Source organism: Amblyomma mixtum, chromosome 4 (genome assembly GCF_055824585.1).
Source record: "Amblyomma mixtum isolate Tamu chromosome 4, ASM5582458v1, whole genome shotgun sequence".
Classification (NCBI taxonomy): Eukaryota; Metazoa; Arthropoda; class Arachnida; order Ixodida; family Ixodidae; genus Amblyomma; species Amblyomma mixtum.
In genome coordinates, this window is record NC_143015.1 from 152,973,237 (window position 1) to 152,994,931 (window position 21,695).

The window sequence follows — 21,695 nt, forward strand, 5'->3', positions numbered from 1 at the left end:
CACTCTTAGAGGCGAAGCTTAACATCTTAACCACACGTCAGCGACACAAGCAGCACCACCACGAGTAAGGCTTTCGCCTCACCGCACTTTAGGTCAAAGAAGCGCCCCCCTCAATTTTTTTCCGAGGCGTGGCGCCAACATCTACGACGCCGACGGCTTTTTGGGCCGAACGAGCTGCATACGCTCTCGCATAAAAGCAAAAATAATCGGTGCGTCCTCCTCACCAAGTGCATGCACCAGGCGCAGGGTTGATGCGGCACCAGAGCACTCCGGCTCCTGCCCATCCACAGCGCCACGCCTGGGTACGACGGAAGCAGAAGCGATTGGTGCTGCAGTCGACTGGTGCTTGGTGCCTGCTCCTTTTTACCCACCAGGGGGCTCCAGGCAACAGGTCCGCAAGGAGAGCTCGCCCGTGGTGGACACGGTGGCCATTTTCAGCCTCTGCCTGAAACACAGATGCCCACGCAAACTGACACTCGCACACAAAGATTAATTACGCAATATACGACAGTTAGGTAGCCAAGGCGTAGACGAACGCTCCTTCAATGTCATATACTAGAGGGGATTTGGTCACTAACGCCAGGTAGCGGTATTTTTCCTAACCCAAATCGCTAGCTGAGCATAAATTCCACACTTATAGAACCACAGCCAATGAGCCTCTGTCAGCGCACCGAATACCGCTTTCAATGGGCGGCATGCAGCAATTCCTAATCAATCAATCAATGAATCAGTCATTCAGTCAATGAGTCCGTCAGTCTGTATGTCGATAAATCAACGTCAGTCACCAATAAGCTAATCCTTCTCAGTCAGTCAATTCATTAAGACATCAGTCAGTCAGTCGAAATATGAATCAGCCATTTAATAAATCAGTCAGTAGATCGAACTTTTATAGAGTGCCGCTTGTCCGTCCAATCACTCTATAACCATCCAAACCAATCACTCTATATAACTGTGAATATTCTTTTACGACGCTCCACGACCCCGACCCGGCCAGCGACCAGCCGAAATCGAAGAGTTTTTGCGTCGGGAAGAATACTCATCGCCTAGCCGCCTATCACGTTCCCCGTCGCCGTCGTCACCGCGCTTTGTATGTCCTAGCCGAGGCTACGCAGTGCGTGGACGCTCCCCCAGCCCCCGAAGGTTAAACTGAATAAAGCAGCCTCTGGAGGTGAGGTTGCTTCTGAGCGCAGAACTAAGATCGTCCATCGACGAAAACGCAAGACTATGCCTCAACTACGACGAGAACTGCGACGAGAACTACGACAAGAACTACGGCACAAGAAAGAAAGACGACACCCTTCGCTTTTGCATCGATTACCGCCGCCTGAACAGCATTACGAAGAAGGATGTCTACCCCCTCCCCCGCATCGATGATACACTGGACCGGCTGTACAACGCTAAGTACTTCTCATCGATGGACCTGAAGAGCGGCTACTGGCAAATTGAAGTCGACGAAAGAGATCGCAAGAAGACTGCGTTCATCACGCCAGACGGACTCTTCGAGTTCAAGGTGATGCCATTCGACCTCTGCTCTGCACCAGCGACGTTCCAGCGAGTAATGGATACGGTGCTCGCAGGCTTGAAGTGGCAAATTTGTCTAGTCTACTTAGATGACGTTGTTGTCTTCTCCACAAGCTTTGAAGACCACCTCAGAAGGCTTCGGATAGTGCTGGAAACAATCAAGTCTTCAGGCCTAACACTGAAACCAGAGAAGTGCCACTTCGCCTACGAGGAGCTGCTGTTCCTTGGTCACGTCGTAAGCAAGGATGGAGTTCGCCCAGACCTCAGAAGACTGCTGCGATCGCAGAGTTTCCACAGCCTAATGACAAGAAAGCTATACGCAGATTTCTTGGATTGTGCGCTTATTACCGGCGATTCGTCAAGAACTTTTCGCCCATCGCTGAGCTTTTGACCCAACTTAGCAGGGCGGACATGCCTTTCAAATGGGAAATGCCGCAAGAGGAAGCTTTCAAAGAGCTAAAGCGCCGCTTGCTGTCCCCTCCTGTGCTCGGGCACTTTGATGAAAACGCCGAAACCGAAATCCATACCGATGCAAGCAGTGTGGGCTTAGGAGCGGTGCTCGTTCAGAAAAATGGTGGAGAGGAAAAAGTGATCGCGTACGCTAGTCGTTCACTGTCGAAAGCCGAAGCCAACTATTCGACGGCCGAGAAAGAATGTCTCGCCATTATTTGGGCCACGTCGAAGTTTCGCCCCTACCTATACGGACGACCATTCAAGGTTGTGAGCGATCACCATGCTCTGTGCTGGCTAGCCAATTTGAAAGATCCCTCCTGCCGCCATGCTCGTTGGAGCCTGCGTCTTCAAGAATTCGACATAACTGTAGTCGACAAATCTGGCCGCAAGCATTCCCACACATACTGCTTGTCGCGAGCCCCCGTCGACGCAGCAAGCGAAGACGACGACGATGCTTTCTTAGGACCGGTAAGCGCCAGCAGTTTCGCGCAGCAGCAGCGCTCCGATCTTGAGTTGCAAAGCATAGTTGATTGCCTGAAAGGCAAGACTGCATCGCCTCCTCGAGGATTCATGCGCCAACTCTCGTCATTCGACGTTCACAATAATGTCCTCCTGAAGAAGAACTTCGCGCCGAACAGGACATTGCATCTTCTTGTCGTGCCCATGAATCTTAGGCAAGAAATTATGCAGGCACGTCATTATGAGCCGACTGCGGGGCATCTCGGGATTGCTCGCACGTTGCACCGCATCCAGGAGAAGTACTATTGGCCACGGCTAGCTACCGACGTTTCCCATTACGTGAAAACGTGCCGTGAGTGTCAGCGACGCAAAACGCCTCCGACTAGACCAGCCGGACTCCTCAACCCCATACCACCTCCAACTAAGCCCTTTCCTGCAGCCTTGAGCGTGAACGAACAAACACTACGATGATACGTGGCAATATATATGTCGATCTGTTAACTAGTGTCATTCAGTCACTGCGCCAACCAACCAATCAGTAAGTAAATCTGTTAATCGATCAATCACCATCTAAGCAGCCAGTCAATCGGTCAAACATTTAGAAGCGAGCGCTAGTGACTACGCTTAAGACAAAACTAATCAAATTGAGCAAGGCCATGAAAAGAAGGCGTAAACGAATTTTCCCTGTTTACAAAGACTACACTGACTCACCAAAAAGCCTGCCATCAAGAGAACTAAGCTCCCCCTATCCCCCTCCACAAACCCCTTCAAGAGAGGGTCCAAACAGTTTTGATTGAAACGCGTGCCTGCGCTGACACAAGCATAGAATGGTCAACTTTACTGTCTACCCTTGTGTCAGTTTATGGTTCGTCTAATGAGGCGCGACTCTTGGGTGGTTGGATAGCAGTCAGTGTGGTTTGCCTCAAACGTAATAACCACTCAAGCTAGTAATGAAACTACCCAGTGGTAAATACCAAGCCAAAAGCACGAGCAAGCACATCGAAAATGACCCTCAGAAATTGAAATTTCTGACACCTAGAATGCAAAAAAAAATGCAGCAGTTTCGAGCTGCCGGAAGTTAGAAAGCGATCAGAAGAGGTTTAGCTTCGTCAGGATAGCCTAATCGTTAGTCACCGGAGGCGGTGCATAGCGTCAGCGTTGTTTTATGCGATTTAGCAGCAATTATAATAGGCAATGAAGAAACAAAGTGCAGCACATTAATCCCTACAGACCCGCCGCGGTGGCTTACTGGTTAGGCGCTCGTCTACCGATCCGGAGTACCCGCGTTCAAACCCGACCGCGCGGCCACGTTTCCATGGAGGTGAAATTCAAAAGGCCCGCGTAATGTGCGATGTCAGTGCCCGTGAAAGAATCCCAGGTGGTCGAAATTTCCGGAGCCCTCCACTACGGCGTCCCTAATCGCCTGAGTCGCTTTGCGACGTTAAACCCCAATAAACCAATAAATCAACCAACCAGATGATGGCGATGTATTGGTTGTGGTCGAGATGCTGGGCAAGCTGCTGCAGGCAAGCCGGGCGCAGGCATCCGGGCCAGACGCGACGAAGGTATTTCACACGGCCGGGCTGCAGCACTGCGCAAATACAACGGCAGAGTGTGGTAGTGACCTCGGGCTTCAAGCAAAGTGGACAAGGCCTGAACCCTTGCATTAATCTGGTAATTATTCTGGTACTTAAAAGAATACACTATGACCGAGGAGCATAAGGATTTTTAAGCGAAAAGTGAGCATTGGGACTCTACGGATGGCAGACCGAGATGCTAATTGATAACCGCCAGGTACGATTGCAAGAGCAGCGACACATCACTGACGTATTTAATGATTGATTGCGCTGGCGTAAAATTATCACATTTAAAATTATCGGCGATCAGCTTCAGTGACCGTGGCCGCACAACGTATCTACAGGGCTGTCTCTTAGTGCGACTTTGCTAGTGAATTAAAACGGAAAAATTCAACTCCGCTGCCAGCCTACAGCTGTAAAAGGAGTACATTGTACAATAAACACACCGCGTGGAATAAAATAAGCATGCCAGGAAGTTACGGGACAATCAGCATAAATCTCGCTGACTGAGCACTGATCTGAGATTACGATCATACTAAAAACGCAACAATAAGCCCTGCGTCCTCCTCACCCATCGCTTGCACCAGACACAGGGTTGATACGGCTCCAGCGCATGTTGGCTGCTGTCGATTCATCGGGCCATGGTTGGGTACATCGGCCCCAAAACCTTGGCTCTGCAGCGGGCAGGTTTTCGGAGCGTGCACCTTTCACACCAGCGGTTCGACGAAGCAGGTCGGCCAATGGCGGTCGCCGTTTGCTCGTCGCCTGCGGTGCACACGGTGGCCATTTTCAGCCTCTGCCTGGAACATGGATGCACATTGTTGTGTTTCTACCCCCCCTTTAACTCCCTTTGTGTTATTTATTCACAAAGGAAAATTGGGTCACTGACCAAGTCAAGAAATGAAAAATGACGGTTCTCTTTGTGTGTTCCCGTCACACCTGTGTCCACTTCGGACCACGTGGGCCCGATCAAGCCGCTACCGTGAACAATCGCCAAGGTCGACAACCTCGCGACGACCATGGGAAGTGAGATGCTTGGAATGCCCCTCCGAGCCTCAGCGGATTAGTGTGGCAGGAATGTCAGAGGCCATTGTCAGCCAAAACCCCAGCGAAATTCCTTGAACGGAGTGCAGCGGCGACGAAGGCAGGCGAGGCCCAGGAGCTATTGTCCGAGCAACCACCGTGAATGCGGAGGCGACCTGGCGGCGCCGTCACGCTGGCGGATAATTGAAGAATTCTGTGTCCCCGACTCGCGTTCTGGGAAATCGGCGGGGAGGCAAGTTCATTCCCCTGCTGAAAGACTTCAGGAGAATCCTTTCCCGCGGGGCTGGATGAGTCAGCAATCTCCCCCTCTCTTCGACCCAGCTGCGACAGAGTGGACAAGCTCGCACCTGCCCAGCCGTGGGCGGTAACAAGGTCCCCTTCGGTCCATCCGATTGGACCGTGCTCGTCGACCATTTTTCCCCAGCCAGGGATCTGGGGAAACCGGACGATATTTAACTCGGCCGTGAGTGTGGCCGAGAGAAGCCTGCTAGCTCCAGTCGACTACGGTTGACGAAGACGTTCCCCTTCCACTGAGAGCCATTCTCAGTCCCGCTCTATGTAAATAATGTAAATATGTGAATACAGTTTTTTCCTTCACTTCCCCTACTCCCCGTCTCCGGCCCACGTTCCTTCCACCTTCGGCACTGCGGCGGTGCTCCTGGACCCGATGCCTGGTGGGACACGCTTCTAGCATCGACAAATATATCAACTGGTTGGCAGCGGCGGGATCTTCCACGCTTGGTCCTGGCTTCAGCAGTGGTGAGCGCTTGACTTTCTTTAAGAATCTGCCAGGCTTGATAACTCTGGAAATTTATCACTTCCTGTAGATTGTTTTTCTGCACGTGCTCGCTTATGCATTTCACGTAGCAGCTTGTATTGAAAGTCCTCGTTCGGAAGTTGCCATGGATTTGAGCAAGCTAAAGAAGCCAGAGTTGATGTTGCTGTGTGAAAAGCTGGGTATTGAGGCCAGGAAGAGTCACAGAAAGCCGCAGCTGATTGAGGCTATTAAGGAATGTGGTGGTAAGGAGGGAGACAAAATTTTGGAGACCTGGGAAGTCATTCAGGAGGGAATCAGGAACGCTAAGGAGGAGGCCGACAGGGTTGAAAGGGAACGCAAGGAGAAGGCCGTTAGGGTTGAAAAAGAACGCCTTTGCCGCAAGGAAGCCGCTAAGAAGGAGGCTGACAGGATTGAAAAAGAACGCCTTTACCGCAAGGAAGCCGCTAAGAAGGAGGCTGACAGGATAGAAAAAGAACGCCTTCGTCTCAAGGAAGCCGATGAAAGGCAACTTGCTTTAATGCGTTTGGAGTTGCAAACCTTACTGGCGAAGCGCGCCGAGAGGAATTCGACATTAAATCAGGAGGTTCCGGCGCGAAGTGAAATTAAAATCATGAATGAAAACTGCGTGTCTTTGCCCATTGCCCGCGTCGCAAACGAGAGCCCGCTCGGGGTGCGTCTGACCGAGGCAGCCATCTCCCAAAACCTGCCTAAGCAGCATCACTCGATTTCCTCAAATCGCTCGGATATGCTGCCCAAAGAAAAGGGCCTTTGTTTTGGAGATAACGCTGCGCAGGTCCTTACCACTTCGAAGGCTCGTGAATTCGCAGCGCCAGCAGAGCACGTAGTTGAAGAGGGCAAACCTGACAGCGACTATGGCGCTCCAAGCCAAAGCGCAGCGTTGGCTGAAAAGCGGGATGCCGCAGAGATTGTCCTTGCAACCCAGATAGGCGTAGGCGCAGCGCAAAAAGGTAGTCCTCCAGAAAGCAGTCGCGCGCTGAAAGCGGCAACTGCAAGTTCTATTGTAAGCGAGGAATGCGCCTCAGCGCTGCCTCGAAACAATGATCAGTTCAACAATCAGGGAAGGACAGCCGCTCGCGACCAAACACCCGAAATTGAGTTAGGCTCCAATGAAACCAGTGTGTCTTTGCCTATTGCCCGCGTCGCGATCGAGAGCCCGCTCGAGGTGCGTCTGACCGGGGCAGCCGTCTCCCAAAACCTGCCTAAGCAGCATCCCTCGATTTTCTCTAATCGCTTGGATATGCTGCCTCAAGAAAAAGGCCTTTGTTTTGGAGATAACGCTGCGCAGGTCCTTACCATTTCGAAGGCTCGTGAGGTCGCGGCGCCAGCAGAGCACGTGGTTGAAGAGGGCAAACCTCAACCTGTAAGCCCGAAGCCTGTAAATTCTCGCGGTGACGAGCCAGAGCAATCTCTAGTAAAGACTGACGATGAGACGAACGCCGGCGACTTAACCCGTGACGGCTCCGCGTTACCTAATGACGAGTCAGCACAGGACTTACTCACTTCTAGCACAGGGATAAAGAGCACCGATAGTAGTGCAAGCTGTAGTGAGTCTTCCGAGGCAGGCGCAAGTGATGAGCTGGGGCTAGGTGAGGAATTGAATACCAATCTTGTGTTGCCCCACTCAGATGGCTTTCTCGAACTCCTTCGTGTGGACAGAGAAACGTTCACCGCTGAGCAAGAGAAAGACCAGACTCTACGAAATTTGAGTCACCAAAGTGACATAGGTGTGTCACGGAAGAACATACCTTTCCAGCTCCGTCCTGGCCTGCTGTACCGCCAGTATAAGGATAGGAAAGGTATCCAACACGACCAACTTACTGCCCGCGTCGCGATCGAGAGCCCGCTCGAGCTGCGTCTGACCGAGGCAGCCGTCTCCCAAGACCTGCCTATGCAGCATCCCTCGATTTTCCCAAATCGCTTGGATAGGCTGCCCAAAGAAAAGGGCCTTAGTCTTGGAGATAACGCTGCGCAGGTCCTCACCAGTTCGAAGGCTCCAGAATTCGCAGCGCCAGCAGAGCACGCGGGTGAAGAGGGCAAACGTGGCCCTGTAACCCTTATAAACTCTCACGGTAGTGAGCCAGAGCAGGCTGGATCACAAATTGGAAATGAGGCGAACGCCGACGACTTAACCTGCGACGGTTCCGCGATGGCTAGTGACGCGCCCCGCAAACCAACAGCGAGGGTTTCCACGGAGCGGCAGCGTAAAGAGGTGGCCAAACGGGAAGAGTTACTTAAGGGGAAAGTGCGCCTCATGTTGACTGCTGCACAGAAAACCGGACAACCGGTTACCCGCCCCAATTTGGCACCTCAGCGCTCCAGAGTTCGCACGCGCCGCTTGAAGAGAACACAAGCTAAGGGGACGCGACGCGCGAACCCAATCCGAGAGAGGCAGATTCGCTGGCACGGCATTCGCACTCGTGCGCTCCCTTCTCGCATTCTGCTTTCTGAGCGTAAGCTAAACTTCAGAACCGCGAGACTTGGACGAAGAACAGTGCAGGGTCCCAAGCTGAAGTTCCTAGCCTTGTGTAATTTTGCACCTGCTAGAGTAGCTATCGGACCGCGGCCGCGCAGGGGGCGGCTGAAGAATGGGAAGCAGTAAATTCCTCTGATCGCAACGCCGTTTGCAGACGGATTCGAGGAATAATCCCGTCTTTTGTTTCTTTTTGTTCATTTAACTCTCTGTACAGAAATGCAGGCTAGAATTCCTAGCATTATGCAATGTCTCATCTGCTAAAGCAGCTGTCGGACCACGGCCGCGCAAGGGGCGGATATGACGCATAATCTCATATTGAGTTTAATGCTTGTTTTTTGTCTTTTGTTCTTTACACTCTCCTATGCGAAATGAGAGCGAAATTTCGGAGCTTGGCATTGCGGGACTCGGTTCACATGCGTTGCAGAAACGTACGAGATAATGGCAACGCTGATGGCCTCAGCCGAAGCTTTCCCGTGTAATGCCCTTTCCTGACTCCCCAGACGTTATTCCGCTATGCAAATTTGTATTTTGTTTTTTTTGCTTTAGCGGGAATCATTTTTGTCTGTTTTGTATGTGTGTTCAGCAGCTCCACCTTCCCTTTGTGCTCTCACGGGCGGTGGCTTTCTGTGACATAAACCGTGCTACGGCACCCCCTCAAAATTTTAGGAAATTTTTCCCTTTTGGCTAAACAAGCTCTGTGTGTTCTGGTTTGGTCAAACATGTCAACTTTCGGAGGAGGACGTAAATTTCACGCTACAGCTCATTTTCTCTAAACAGACTTTGTCGACCGAAAACAGCTTGGCAGTTCTTGAAGTCGGTTTGGCGCTTTCTGCTTGTTGGGCTGTGTACCTTGCTGGTTGAGACCGTTACAGCTGTCAACGAAGCAAGAAGAACCTTTGGGCCCAGCTGTGACCAAAGGCCGAACGGACACAACTCCAGGTCTCTGCGCGCAGCAGCGTTGGCTGCAACCACTACGAGACCTCTTCGGGCGGCGGACGTGCTGTTGTGTTTCTACCCCCCCTTTAACTCCCTTTGTGTTATTTATTCACAAAGGAAAATTGGGTCACTGACCAAGTCAAGAAATGAAAAATGACGGTTCTCTTTGTGTGTTCCCGTCACACCTGTGTCCACTTCGGACCACGTGGGCCCGATCAAGCCGCTACCGTGAACAATCGCCAAGGTCGACAACCTCGCGACGACCATGGGAAGTGAGATGCTTGGAATGCCCCTCCGAGCCTCAGCGGATTAGTGTGGCAGGAATGTCAGAGGCCATTGTCAGCCAAAACCCCAGCGAAATTCCTTGAACGGAGTGCAGCGGCGACGAAGGCAGGCGAGGCCCAGGAGCTATTGTCCGAGCAACCACCGTGAATGCGGAGGCGACCTGGCGGCGCCGTCACGCTGGCGGATAATTGAAGAATTCTGTGTCCCCGACTCGCGTTCTGGGAAATCGGCGGGGAGGCAAGTTCATTCCCCTGCTGAAAGACTTCAGGAGAATCCTTTCCCGCGGGGCTGGATGAGTCAGCAATCTCCCCCTCTCTTCGACCCAGCTGCGACAGAGTGGACAAGCTCGCACCTGCCCAGCCGTGGGCGGTAACAAGGTCCCCTTCGGTCCATCCGATTGGACCGTGCTCGTCGACCATTTTTCCCCAGCCAGGGATCTGGGGAAACCGGACGATATTTAACTCGGCCGTGAGTGTGGCCGAGAGAAGCCTGCTAGCTCCAGTCGACTACGGTTGACGAAGACGTTCCCCTTCCACTGAGAGCCATTCTCAGTCCCGCTCTATGTAAATAATGTAAATATGTGAATACAGTTTTTTCCTTCACTTCCCCTACTCCCCGTCTCCGGCCCACGTTCCTTCCACCTTCGGCACTGCGGCGGTGCTCCTGGACCCGATGCCTGGTGGGACACGCTTCTAGCATCGACAAATATATCAACATGCAAACACACACTCACACACAAAGATGAATTACGTAATACACCAGAGTAGAGTCCGGCAGCTGAAGCACAGACTCACAGTCCTTCTAAATGTGACGCCAGGAAGATATTTCTCGATCGCTAGCTGAAGAGGAACTCCGTACTCCTAAGAACACAGGCAACGGGCGCCTGATAGAGCACGAAACAGTGCAGCTATCAATAAATCGATCAATCAATCAATGAACCAGTCAGTCGATCCCATTCATGAACCATTCAATCCTTTTTGTCATCCAACAAATGAGTCGGTCACTCAATCGAACTAGTAGAAACTGCAGCTAGTGACTGTGGTTTAGAGGAAAACCAGTCAAATTGATCAAGGACGAGAAAAAAAGGTTTGCACACTACGACTGGACTGGCAATTGCGCATATTCAAGAAAATACGTCGCCCGGAAAGGATAGCAGGATATCCGCAGGGCATCCAACATCAACAGCCCAGAAGCAAAAGGCGCAAGGTGGCATTGTTATGTGAGGGTCAGCATAGAGTTAGATAATGGTTTGGTTTGCGAGGATTTAACGTCTCAAAGCGGCTCAGGCTCTTGACAACCTTGCGCGGCTCAGCACCCTCCCCCCTTCTTTGTATTTTAATATTCTATATTTGTACATAGTGTATACTTCCTCCCTACACCTATTCCTTCTATCGCTTCCCTCTTTCTTTCCCTCTCCCTGTCCCTTTATTCCCGCTAGCCGTAGCTCAGGTGCTTCAGGTTTCGATGGCAGATGCCGCGACTAGCAACATCTGTTCCTTCACTTTTTAATTTTCCACTTTTTAAATAGCCACTAACAACCGTGAGGGACGCAGTAGTAAAGGGCTCCGGGAATTTATACCACCGGGGATTAACGTGCACCGACATCGCACAGTACATGGCCCTCTGGAATTCCACCTCCACCCAACTTCCACCGCTGCAGCCGCGATAGAACCCGCGTCTTTCGGGTCAGCAGGCGAGCGCTAGAACTAGTGAATCACCGCGGCGGCTGAAGGACTGTTACGGAATTCTCAACACAAACCAGAAGCATCTAATAACCGCGATACGCAACTATTCTTTTTTTTCACGCTTGTACAGCAATTTAATTGGAAAAGGAAGTCTCTGAGTAGTCTACCACTTTTGGCGCACAGCCTTACCTGACTGGTGTTTAGTTCTGGATATTTGTTGGTTGGTTGGTTTATAGGGTTTAACGTCACAAAGCGACTAAGGCTATGAGAGACGCCGTAGTGGAGGGCTCCGGAAATTCCGACCACCTGGGGTTCTTTAACGTGCACTGACATCGCACAGTACACGGGCCTCTAGAATTTCTCCTCCAAAGAAATTCTGCCGCCGCGGCCGGGATCGAACCCGCGTCTTTCGGGTCAGCAGCCGAGCACCATAACCAGTTTGTACTTTAGGGCTTCAGTGCGTATAAGCGGCAGAGCTGTCATGCGCCAACACAAGGTAAAAAAAATCATTTTGCCGTGTTCTGTGAACCAAAAAGATTTGTAATTTTATAGTGCTAAACATTTCTTCAAAACATTTCGTCTCGTTAGCACCATACATGTACATGATAAATCAAATAACCTAATATGGTTTTTTCTGCTTCGTGAGCGAGCGGCTGTACTATCAGCAAGAAATGAAACGCGAACAAGGCTACTGAACCGCGCACTCCAAAATAAGCAGCTCTTAGCCAGGAGAAGCTGTATACTAGCTCCTGCTATATTCATTTTGAAGGCACGAAGACTCTTCTTTAGAAGTCTTATTCAACCGCGCTTGTATTTCCAATACAGGAGCTAATACGTTGGTGTTTTTGTGTTGCCACCTACGTTTTCTTGTTCGCGTTTCATTCGTTGCTGATAGTACATAAATTGTGTGACATCACCAAAAAGGGACCTGCATGAGGCTATGTTCAAAGCTTATTCTGTCTGTTCAATGTGGGTGACAAACAACGATGCTTTAGCAAGCAGAAGCTGCGTCTCAAGGCAGCGTTTTCTCACTCATCTGACCTTTCCTTTTGTGCCCCTGCCGCCGCGGTGGCTCAGTGGTTATCGTGCTCGGCTCCTGACCGGACAAACGCGGGTTCGATCTCGGGTACGGTAGTCGAATTTCGATGGGAGTTAAATTCTAGGGGCCCATGTACTACGTGATGTCAGTGCACGTTAAAGAACCCCAGGTGATCAAAATTTCCGGAGCCTTTGACTACGGCGTCTCTCATATCCCGAGTCGCTTTGGAACGTCCCGAGTCGCTTTGGAACGCTAAACCCCATAAACCAAACCTAACCTCTTGTGCTCCGTATCTGGCCGCATTGAAACACTCCAGCGAAATGTTACTCCGAGATTGTCCAAACGCCCTGGTGTCGGTCAGCAGCGGGTCAAAAAAAAAATACGGGACTCACTCATTGTACAAAAAGAAAGGGTGGCGGAAAGCGCCTGACTGAGGTAATAAGGGAAAAAAATGGCTCGTTTTTTACTATTGATAAGCAGGAAATGCGGTGTCAAAACACACTATAATGGCCGGTGGACACAACCGCCATGTACCTGAAAGCGCGACTCAGGGGTTCACTGACGCAGTTAGCCAGTTATGAGCGTCTTCAACCTTTGTAGCGAAAGCTACTTTGGCCACGAACTTGCGATTTCGCTGTGGCGGTGCTCCGAGGAGGCACAGAGACCGACCTTGAGCCGTTGCCTAGCAACAGCCGCAGCTGTGGGACGCCGCGCGCTCGCCGCGCCATCTGGCATGACGTCACACCGCGTGCCTCGCCGCGGAGCCGCAGTCGCCGTTTGGTATGACGTCACACCGCTTGCCTCGTCGCACGCTCGCGTCCGCTCGCTTCGCCAGCTGTGTCGCATGCCTGCTTTCTCTACGTATATCCTTGCATAGGCGAGCTAAGCCACAGCCAATTTTTTCCATCCTCCCTGCCAATTTACCTAATGTACGCCGGCGGCCCATGCCCCAGTGCCGCGATTCTGCAGCAACGTTGCCAAAGCCAACGCGCATTGCTTTAGTGCCATGCTTCAGCCACAACGTTGTCCACGTCAACACACGTAGCGCTCATCTATCTGTCACTACCGCCACATAGCTCAAAGCACGAAGATTAGTTTGGTAGTATCACTAGTTGGTGGAAAAGACGATGTGCAAGGCAGAGCGCAACAGTGTGCTGCCGTTTAATACTGGGCGTTTTCGGCTGCGGCAGAGCCCTAATGCTTTCTTGCAGTGGCCAGAGAAGCATGTGTTTGCGCCACCGTGGGTTCGAATACCAGCCGCGCGTATATCTTTGATTCAATTTTGCTCTTATTTGACTTCGCGCGCACCTACAAAGATGGCAAGATCTTGCTCGTTTTTGCCACTTTTTCTTTGACACATTCAAGAGACAGGCGACCTCCTACATTTCTGAGCACAGAGCCCACTGCCAAACCAGTGCTGTGCTATCTACGCTTTCCAAAATGGCTGCTACAATATGCGTCAGATTGTTGCTGGCTCGCCTTCGTCAATGCTCTGGATGCCCTCAGCATCTACATGGTGATCTAACTTTGACGGGAGGGGTGGTTTCTTTGCAAAAAGCCTTGATACTAAACAGAAACTTGCAATTCCGGGATACTGCCACTCGCTCCCTTCCCATGGGAGAGCACACCCCCTTCGCAGATCCTACTCAGACGTAAGCTGCGGCAAACCACAGTCCTTACAGTCTCCTATAATTTTCTGCAGTCGCCGTTGCCTGTCTTCGGCCAGCATGCGCATTCCATTTCCCCAAATATCCGCACACATGTGCCTGTTGTTGGCAGCCACTTTAAAACTGAAATTGAATTTCTACAGCAGTAAACTTGGGAGTTGATAAGGTCGCTCGTGAAATGCAGTGTCGTGCAGCTGAAAACTTTTCCCGTTGTTAGGCAAGAAATCGTTCGGAATATTTAGCCCGCCGCGTACAATGACCAGATAACAGTAGGCACATGAAAACAGCGGCACAGGCGTCCTACCCGAAAGTCTCACCCAATGCTTCGAGCTTTCAAACCGAATCTCACTCACAGGAAGAGAAGATAACTAACACCATGCAATTGTTGTTCTTAGTTGAAATTAATTCCGCGGCTCTTTCTGGTAATCACTGCGCTTTTCCGGCACCACAGTGTCCACATTTATTGCCCACAGGAGTAGGATCCGAAATGAGGTTTTGGGACTTTTTTTTCTTCCGCCACGAAATTAAAACCTCCGAGCCAAACCTACAAAGGGACTCTGTGATCACCGTATGGAAGCCAAAGGGAGTGTTTCCTAGCCTCCGGGATCCACGTAATAAGTGGTCGCGTCAGCGCTGTTAGTAACTCGTGAAAATGGCGGGTTGTGGCGTGAGAGTCCACCCCAGTGTGTGTGAGTCCACTGCAAAAGCTTCGTTTTAAGTGAAACCAGCGTTTTTCCATTGTGAAAGCAGAAACCAATTGGTAGAAGCAATTTTCAAACTGACAAGTGTCCATTTCACTGTGGCCAGAAGCATTTGCAAACATACAGTTGAAACGCTTCGAATGAGATTGAGAGGTTAATAGACTGAGCTCTCTATGAATGTCCACAAACTCTTGACGCTTGATACGTTGTCCACCCCTTCCTTATCAGAACACACCACTGCCACACTACAGCTAGGTATTAAAGGAGTAGATGAAGTAATCTTAAAGATAGAGACAGTGCGTGAAATAAACCTACACGGAAGGGCCACGACAACCAGAACAAACACCCTCAACTGACCATCTGTCTGCGTTTACAACCATACAGAAGGATAAAAATAGCTGTGGCTCAGCTCGGCCGAGCCCGGGTTATACGAAGCGCAAGGCAACCGAACCAGTGGCCTATGTCGACGCGGATGTGTTGGCAGCATCCGCCGCCCCTTTTTAGCTTGAGATACTCTGCCATATTCCCGCCTCAACGGTGGTTGCGGCGCATGCGAGCTCCCCTTCTCAATCCCCTGACATGTTATCGGGCATTCCACACAGCTGGCGAAGCGAGCGGAGGCGAGCGATACGACGAGGCAAGCAGTGTGACGTCACACCGCCTCCGCACCGAGCCGCGTGGTGTGACGTCATGCCAGTTGGCAAGGGGAGCGCGCAGCATCCGCCAGCTGCGGCGGTTGCTAGGCAACGGCTCATGGCCGGTCTCCGTGCCTCCTTCGACCAACGCCACAGCGAAATATCATGTTTGTCGCCAGTGTAGCTGAAGCTACAAAATAAAACAGTGCATTCTCCTTACCCAGCGAATGCAGCAGATGCAGGGTTGTCACGGCACCAGCACACGTTGGCTTCTGTTGATTCATGGTGCCACAGCTGGGTATACATCCGCCCTACACTCTGGCTGGTCAGTGGACAGGGGTTCGGCGCCTGCTTCAATGCTAACCGCCAGCGGTTCCAGAAAGCAGGTTTGTTGCCGGAGCTCGCCCGTGGCGGACACGGTGGCCACTTTAAGCCTCTCCCTGAAACATGGATGCACACGTAAGCAATCGCTCGCACACAACGATGAAGAGCTGCGTTATATAGCAGGGTTAGTCAGTCGAGGCGTAGAATAACAGCCCTTCACTGTCGTACAGTACAGAGGGGATATGGTTACTGAAAGGCCAAGTGCCGGTATTCATTACAATTCCATCAATACCTGAGCATAAACTCCGCACTTCTAGAACCGCAGGCACTGAGCGTGTGTTAGGCCCCAAAACTTCGCCTTCAGTGAGCGGCATGGACTGATTCCCTATCTACAATAAATCAATCAATGAGTCAGTCAGTTGGTCAATCAATCAGTGTCGATTTATAATTCAGTCAATCGTCCAACAACCAATGTCAGTTAGCCAGTTGATCAACCAACCATTGAATATATCAATCAATGAATCGAACTTCTAGAGTGCTGCTTGCGTATCTGCTGAAGAGAAAATCCAGTCGCTCAGTACATCTACCAATCAATATCTCAATCTGTTAATCAATCACTGTCATTCAGTCACTCCAACAACCAACCAACCAGACAGAAAATCTGTTAATCAATTAATCAATCCACCATCCAGCCATGTAATCAATCAATGACACCGTCGATTGAATTTGTAGAAACTGGCGCTGGTTACTATGCTTAAGAATACATGTAGTGAAACAGAGCGAGGACGAGAAAAGAAAGCATAAAGAACTACACTCCCCCCCTTTTTTTTTTGTAGCGTGAGCTACACTGGCCGAGGTTGAGCAGTTTCGCGTGGCTCCTGGGGAGCCGTGCTGCGCATGCGCGAGGACCAAATGACGTCACTACGCACAGCTGCCTTGCATCGCCGCGCGCACTCGCCTTCCTTTTCTTAAAATGATCCCAGTGTAAAATGCTGACGCTGCCAATGAACACAATGAACGCCGACGGACTATGGCTTCAGGGCCGCGTTTCTGGCACAACGTTGTCAATGCCAACGCATGCAGCGCACACCTGTCACTACCGCCACTTAGCTTAAAGCACGGTTGAGGTGGCCACTGTTCCAAGGGGGCATTTATGCACCTTCCCTCTGGTTCAGTTGTCTACCGAGATATGGAAACACCGCCCTCACCTCACGCTGCGTATATCCTGGCAACGCAGGGCTAAGACACTGCCAATTTTTTTTTCTCAGAAGCAACATCAGTAAAAACCCTTCCTTAAGTAGGACAAAGCTCCTCCCCTACCCCGTCCTCTACCCCTTCAAGAGTGGGTTCAAAACAGTCGTAATTGAAACGGGTGCTTGCGCTGGCCTAGGTTAGAATGGTGAACTCGCCGGCATACCCCTTTGTCTTTTTATGGTTCTTGTGAATGAGACACGGCTGTCGGATCGGTGGATACCAGTGGCATTTACCTCATTCGCAATCACGACTCAGTCTAGTACTGCGAGCGAACCTACCGGTAGAAAAATGAAAATTACCCGCACAGTTTGATAACTACGGTGCCGCAACTACAATTACGACGCATTTTCGACACGAGCTGTACAGGCTGCCGCATTAAATCAAAAATAAACCGCGCGTCCTCCTCACCGAGCGCTTGCGGCAAGCTGAAGGAGCGGTAAAGGGGCGGCGCCGCTTCCTTTTTCCCACCAGGGGGCTCCAGGGAGCACGTCCGAGAGTGGAGTCCGGCCGAGGGGGACACGGCGACCATTTTCAGCCTCTGCCTGAAACATGGATGCACACGCAAACAAGCGCTCGACTCCAGTGATGTAGATAGACGTAAAATAGCCGGGTTAGTCAGTCGAGGCGTAGACCAACAGTGCTTCCAATGCCGTGCAGTAAAGGGGATTGGCTTAATCTTACGCCTGGCACTGAATTTGTTCGAACTGTATCGCTAGCTGAGCATAAATTCCATACTCCTTTAACCACAGGCAATGAGTGTCTGTTAGCGGACAAAAAAACTGCTATTTCAGTGAGCGGCATGCACAACTTCTCAATCAATCAATCAATCAATCAATCAATCAATCAATCAATCAATCAATCAATCAATCAATTAATGAGTCAGTCAGTCAATCAGTCCATCAATCAACAAGTCTGCCGGCCGATCAATCAATCAGTCAAAATCAGTCAGTTCATCAACGAACCAATTAATCAGTCAATCAGTCAGCTGTCCAATAAATCAATCAGTCAGTCAACTGAACTTGTAGAAAGTGCCGCTTGTGCATCTTCTTAAGAGGAAAACCAGTCACTCAATATATCTGTCAAACAATATACCAATCTGTTGAACAGTCAGTGTCATTCAGCCACTCCAAAAACCAAACAACCAGTCAGTCAGCAGATCTGTTAATCGATCAATCAATCAACCATACAAAACTCTAATCCATCAATCAGTCAATCGATCGAACTTGGAGAAACTGGAACTCGCGGCTAGGCTTGAGAAAATAAAACTAGTCTAATTGAGCAACGGCGACAAAAGAAGGCGTAATCGAATTTTCCCTTTGTACAAGGACTAAGCTCCTCCCAACCAGTCTCCTGGACACCCCTCCAATACTTATTTCCGCAATTTGATCACTGAAATGTGTGCCTCATCGGACCCAAGGTTACAATGGTCAACTCGCCTGTCTACCCCTGTGTCAGTTTATGGTTCGTGTGAATGAGACACGGCTGTCGGATGGGTGAATAGCAACCGTTGTGGTTTGCCTCATTCGTAATAACCACTCAAGCTAGTAAAACCAGCGAAACTACCCAGTGGGAAATACTACGCTCCAAACACGAGCAAGCACGTCGAAATTCACCCGCAGAATTTTAAATTTCTGGCACCGAGAATGAAAAAAAAAAAAAACATGCATATATTTAGGCCTGCGGAAGTTGCAAAGCAATCAGTAGGGTTCGAGCCTCATCAGGACAGTGTAACTGTTGAGCGCCGGAGTTTGTGCGTTTTATCGTCAATTATAATAGGCAAGGAAGAAACACACTGTGGGAATTTAATCTGTACAGAGCTCTTTAGTATCCACTCTGTCCCGCGTTGAGGGCAACAGGCATCGCACCTAAACATACATTTATTTGATGGCAATGTCGTGGGTGGCTGTGGCCAAACCCTATGCCCGTTGATACGTGGAAACCGGGTGCAGGCATCCGGGCCAGACGCGTCGAAGGTATTTCACACGTCCGGGCTGCAACACTGCGCAAATATAACGAGAGAGTATGGTAGTGACCCCCGGATTCAAGCAAAGTAGAAAAGGCCTTAACCCTTGCCATAATCTGGTACTTAAAAGAATGCACTATGAACGAGCAGTACATAGATTTTTAAGCGAAAAGCGAGCATCGCGACTCCATGGATGGGAGACTGAGTCGCTAATTGTTAACCGCTAGGTACGATTGCAAGAGCAGCGACACATCACTTATGCCTTTGATGATTGTTATCGTTGGCAAGAGGCTATCACTTTGAAAGTAAATGGCGATCAGCTTCAGTGACAGAGGTCGCACAATGGCACTCATATCCGAATCGCGCCACGGCGGTGGCTCAGTGGTTATGGCACTCGGCCGCTGACCAGAAAGACGCGGGTTCGATCCCGGCCACGGCGGTCAAAATTCGATAGAGGCGAAATTCCAGACGCCCGTCTGCAGTGCTATGTTAGTGCACGCTAAACAACTCCAGGTGGTCGAAATTTCCGCAGCCCTTTACTACGGCATCCCTCATAGCCTGAGAGCCAATGCGACGTTTAGCCCCCTATAAAACCCGAAACCCACTCATATCCTAATGGGACACGGCTGTCTCTTAGCTTGCATATAATAGCTTGCATATCTTAGCATTGTATATAATACCGCTGCCTCCTGGAATCGTCCCTAAAACCTTGGCTCTGCAGAGGACAGGCGTTCGGCAACGTACCTGTTCGTCTCACCAGGGGCTCCACGAAGCACGCACGCAAGCGAGTGGCGTCGCCGCTTTCCCGTCGCAAAGCGGTGGACACGGTGACCATTTTTAGCCTCTGCATGAAACATGGATGCACACGCAAACAAACATTCACACACAAAGACAAATAATGTAATATACCAAAGGTAGGCAGCTCAGGCATAGACTCGAAGTCCTTAAATGTCACGCACTACAGGGGATTTGGTTAATCTATCGACAGGAAGATATTTTCGATCGCTACCTTATCAGGAACTCCGCACTTCTAAGACCACAGGCAACGAGCGTCTGTTAGTGCACGAAACAGCGCAATCAGTCAATCAATTAATCTAGGAAGCAAGCAATCAACCATCCAATATAATCAGTCAGACATTCGATCGAACTTGTAGACACTACCGCTAGTGACTGCTTCAGAATAAAGCCTGTCAAATTGATCAAGGACGAGAAGAAAAAGCACACACACGACGACTGGTCCGGCAACAGTGCGTTATTCAAGTAAATACGTCGCCCGGAAAGGATAGCGGGCATGCGCAGTGCAGAGAGTATCAACAGCCATGGATCAAAAAGACGCAAGATGGCATTGCATTGTGAGGGTCAGACCAGACTTGGATTATGCAGGTACTGCCGAACCACAGGTGTTCTTACTGTCAAGTCAAAGTGTGAATATCGAAACTTTTGGTAATGAGGTGTAACAAGTTTCTAAAATCAATATCGAAACTTTTGGTAATGAGATGTAACAACTTTTTAAAATCAAGAAGGCTGACCATATACACAGTGTTTCACTTAAGATTTCACACAATTTTTAGGAATAGGCTTCTTGAGTTAGAGGAGAGCTTTTTCGGCATAGACCTCTCTGCAGTGTCGTACATCAGAATACAGCTATGTGCTAACTAGAAGGCTGCTTAACTAATATTGATCCGTTAACTCCTCACTATTTCTGTTAGGCTCCTTAATTATTCAGAGGCGTGCAGGCCACCATAAGTGCTATCCATATCAGTTTTTATTACTTTTAAACCGCGGTTACCCTCGGCGCGGTGGCCCAACAAATGTTTTGCAACATTAATTGCGCCAAAACCAGCAGGCAAAGCAACCTCTCCAGTGCACGTAACTCGATGAAACAGCCAAAATTTGTTGGGCTACAGTGCTGAAAGTAATCGCGTTTACCAAACCTAAAAATTGATGTTAGCCAACCTGCTAGCACATCTTACCTGCATTCCGATGTGCTACACCACTGCCAGTGCTATGCCGAAAAACGCGCTCTTCCAACTCAACAAGCCGATTTTTACTCGTTGGAAATATTAAGTTCAAAATATGAGCGAGCGCGTTGGGTATGACCCGCTCAGTTCGAAATTTCTCGCAGCGAAGTTTTAAAAGAATTGCAGCCATTATTGGCAGCCGGAAGACACAAAGCAACCGGAAGTGGTCTGGCCTAGCCAGGACTGTCGTTCCGTGCCGGAGCCGCTGTATGGCCATGTTCCATGCGTTTCAGCTCCAATTAATGTCCAATGAAGAATAAAAATGGGACTTTTATCGCTAAAGAGGTCTTTGAATATGCTTTAAAGAAGACGCTGCTCCTCTTCTCGCCCACTTTTGGGTGGCTTGGTCAACGTTCGCACATATCGAAATACGCCTTCCAGAGCGAGCGTCTGAAAATTAGATTGCACTTAAGTCTTGCTTAAGAGGGGAAATCCGAAAGCCTTTCCCTGTCCTCTCTTTCTCACTCCAATATTTTTCTGTTTTTTTTTGTCATTCTTTTTCAATTTATTTTAGTTTTTTCTTTTTGGATTTCGTTTCTTTTTGAACTTCTTTCCTTTCTTAATTTTCGCCTTCTTTTTATAATTTTTGTTTTCGTTTGAGCTTTTTTTCTAAGGGAGGACTTATTAGCCAGTTTACCACATATATGGATTGTTATGTGGCTAGTGTTGATTGGCTATGGATCTGTCTCGACAGACGAGCGCCACTGATGAGCCTAGATATGCTTTTGCAGTAGACTGAGCCACCATGTTCTCTGCCAAGTACTGGTGCCCAGTTCTGGCGTGAAAGCCATCTGATGCAAGTGTAATAGCTCAAATGTGTGTGAAGCCTCCGATCGCCTGCATGCGCTTCTGGCTACCC

At 49.9% G+C, this 21,695-nt stretch overlaps 2 protein-coding genes across 7 annotated transcripts in view; both read right to left on the reverse strand.

The window, feature by feature from the left end:
• LOC149348820 (uncharacterized) overlaps window positions 1-15,632 on the reverse strand; it is a 22,191-nt gene extending 6,559 nt beyond the window's left edge. The window contains exons 1-4 of one of the 2 annotated variants that reach the window (XR_016292826.1): window positions 15,495-15,632; window positions 4,582-4,775; window positions 3,907-4,024; window positions 225-445 (exon numbers count right to left, since the gene is read on the reverse strand). Coding sequence is in view for 1 of the 2 variants with exons in the window: in XM_089588361.1 (XP_089444487.1) it covers window positions 3,907-4,024; window positions 4,582-4,625 (162 nt within the window). In the remaining variant the exon portion in view is untranslated. The remainder of the gene's footprint in view (window positions 1-224; window positions 446-3,906; window positions 4,025-4,581; window positions 4,776-15,494) is intronic. The other variant, XM_089588361.1, reaches the window with a different exon arrangement.
• LOC149348821 (uncharacterized) overlaps window positions 4,793-21,695 on the reverse strand; it is a 39,967-nt gene continuing 23,064 nt past the window's right edge. Inside the window, exons 4-6 of one of the 5 annotated variants that reach the window (XM_089588376.1) lie at window positions 19,560-19,659; window positions 18,728-18,851; window positions 4,793-4,810 (exon numbers count right to left, since the gene is read on the reverse strand). In XM_089588376.1, coding sequence (XP_089444502.1) covers window positions 18,769-18,851; window positions 19,560-19,659 — 183 coding nt within the window. In that variant the 3' untranslated portion in view covers window positions 4,793-4,810; window positions 18,728-18,768. Of the gene's footprint in view, window positions 4,811-17,265; window positions 17,395-18,727; window positions 18,852-19,559; window positions 19,660-21,695 lie in introns of those variants that run through there. The other 4 variants (XM_089588374.1, XM_089588372.1, XM_089588371.1 and 1 more) reach the window with 4 other exon arrangements.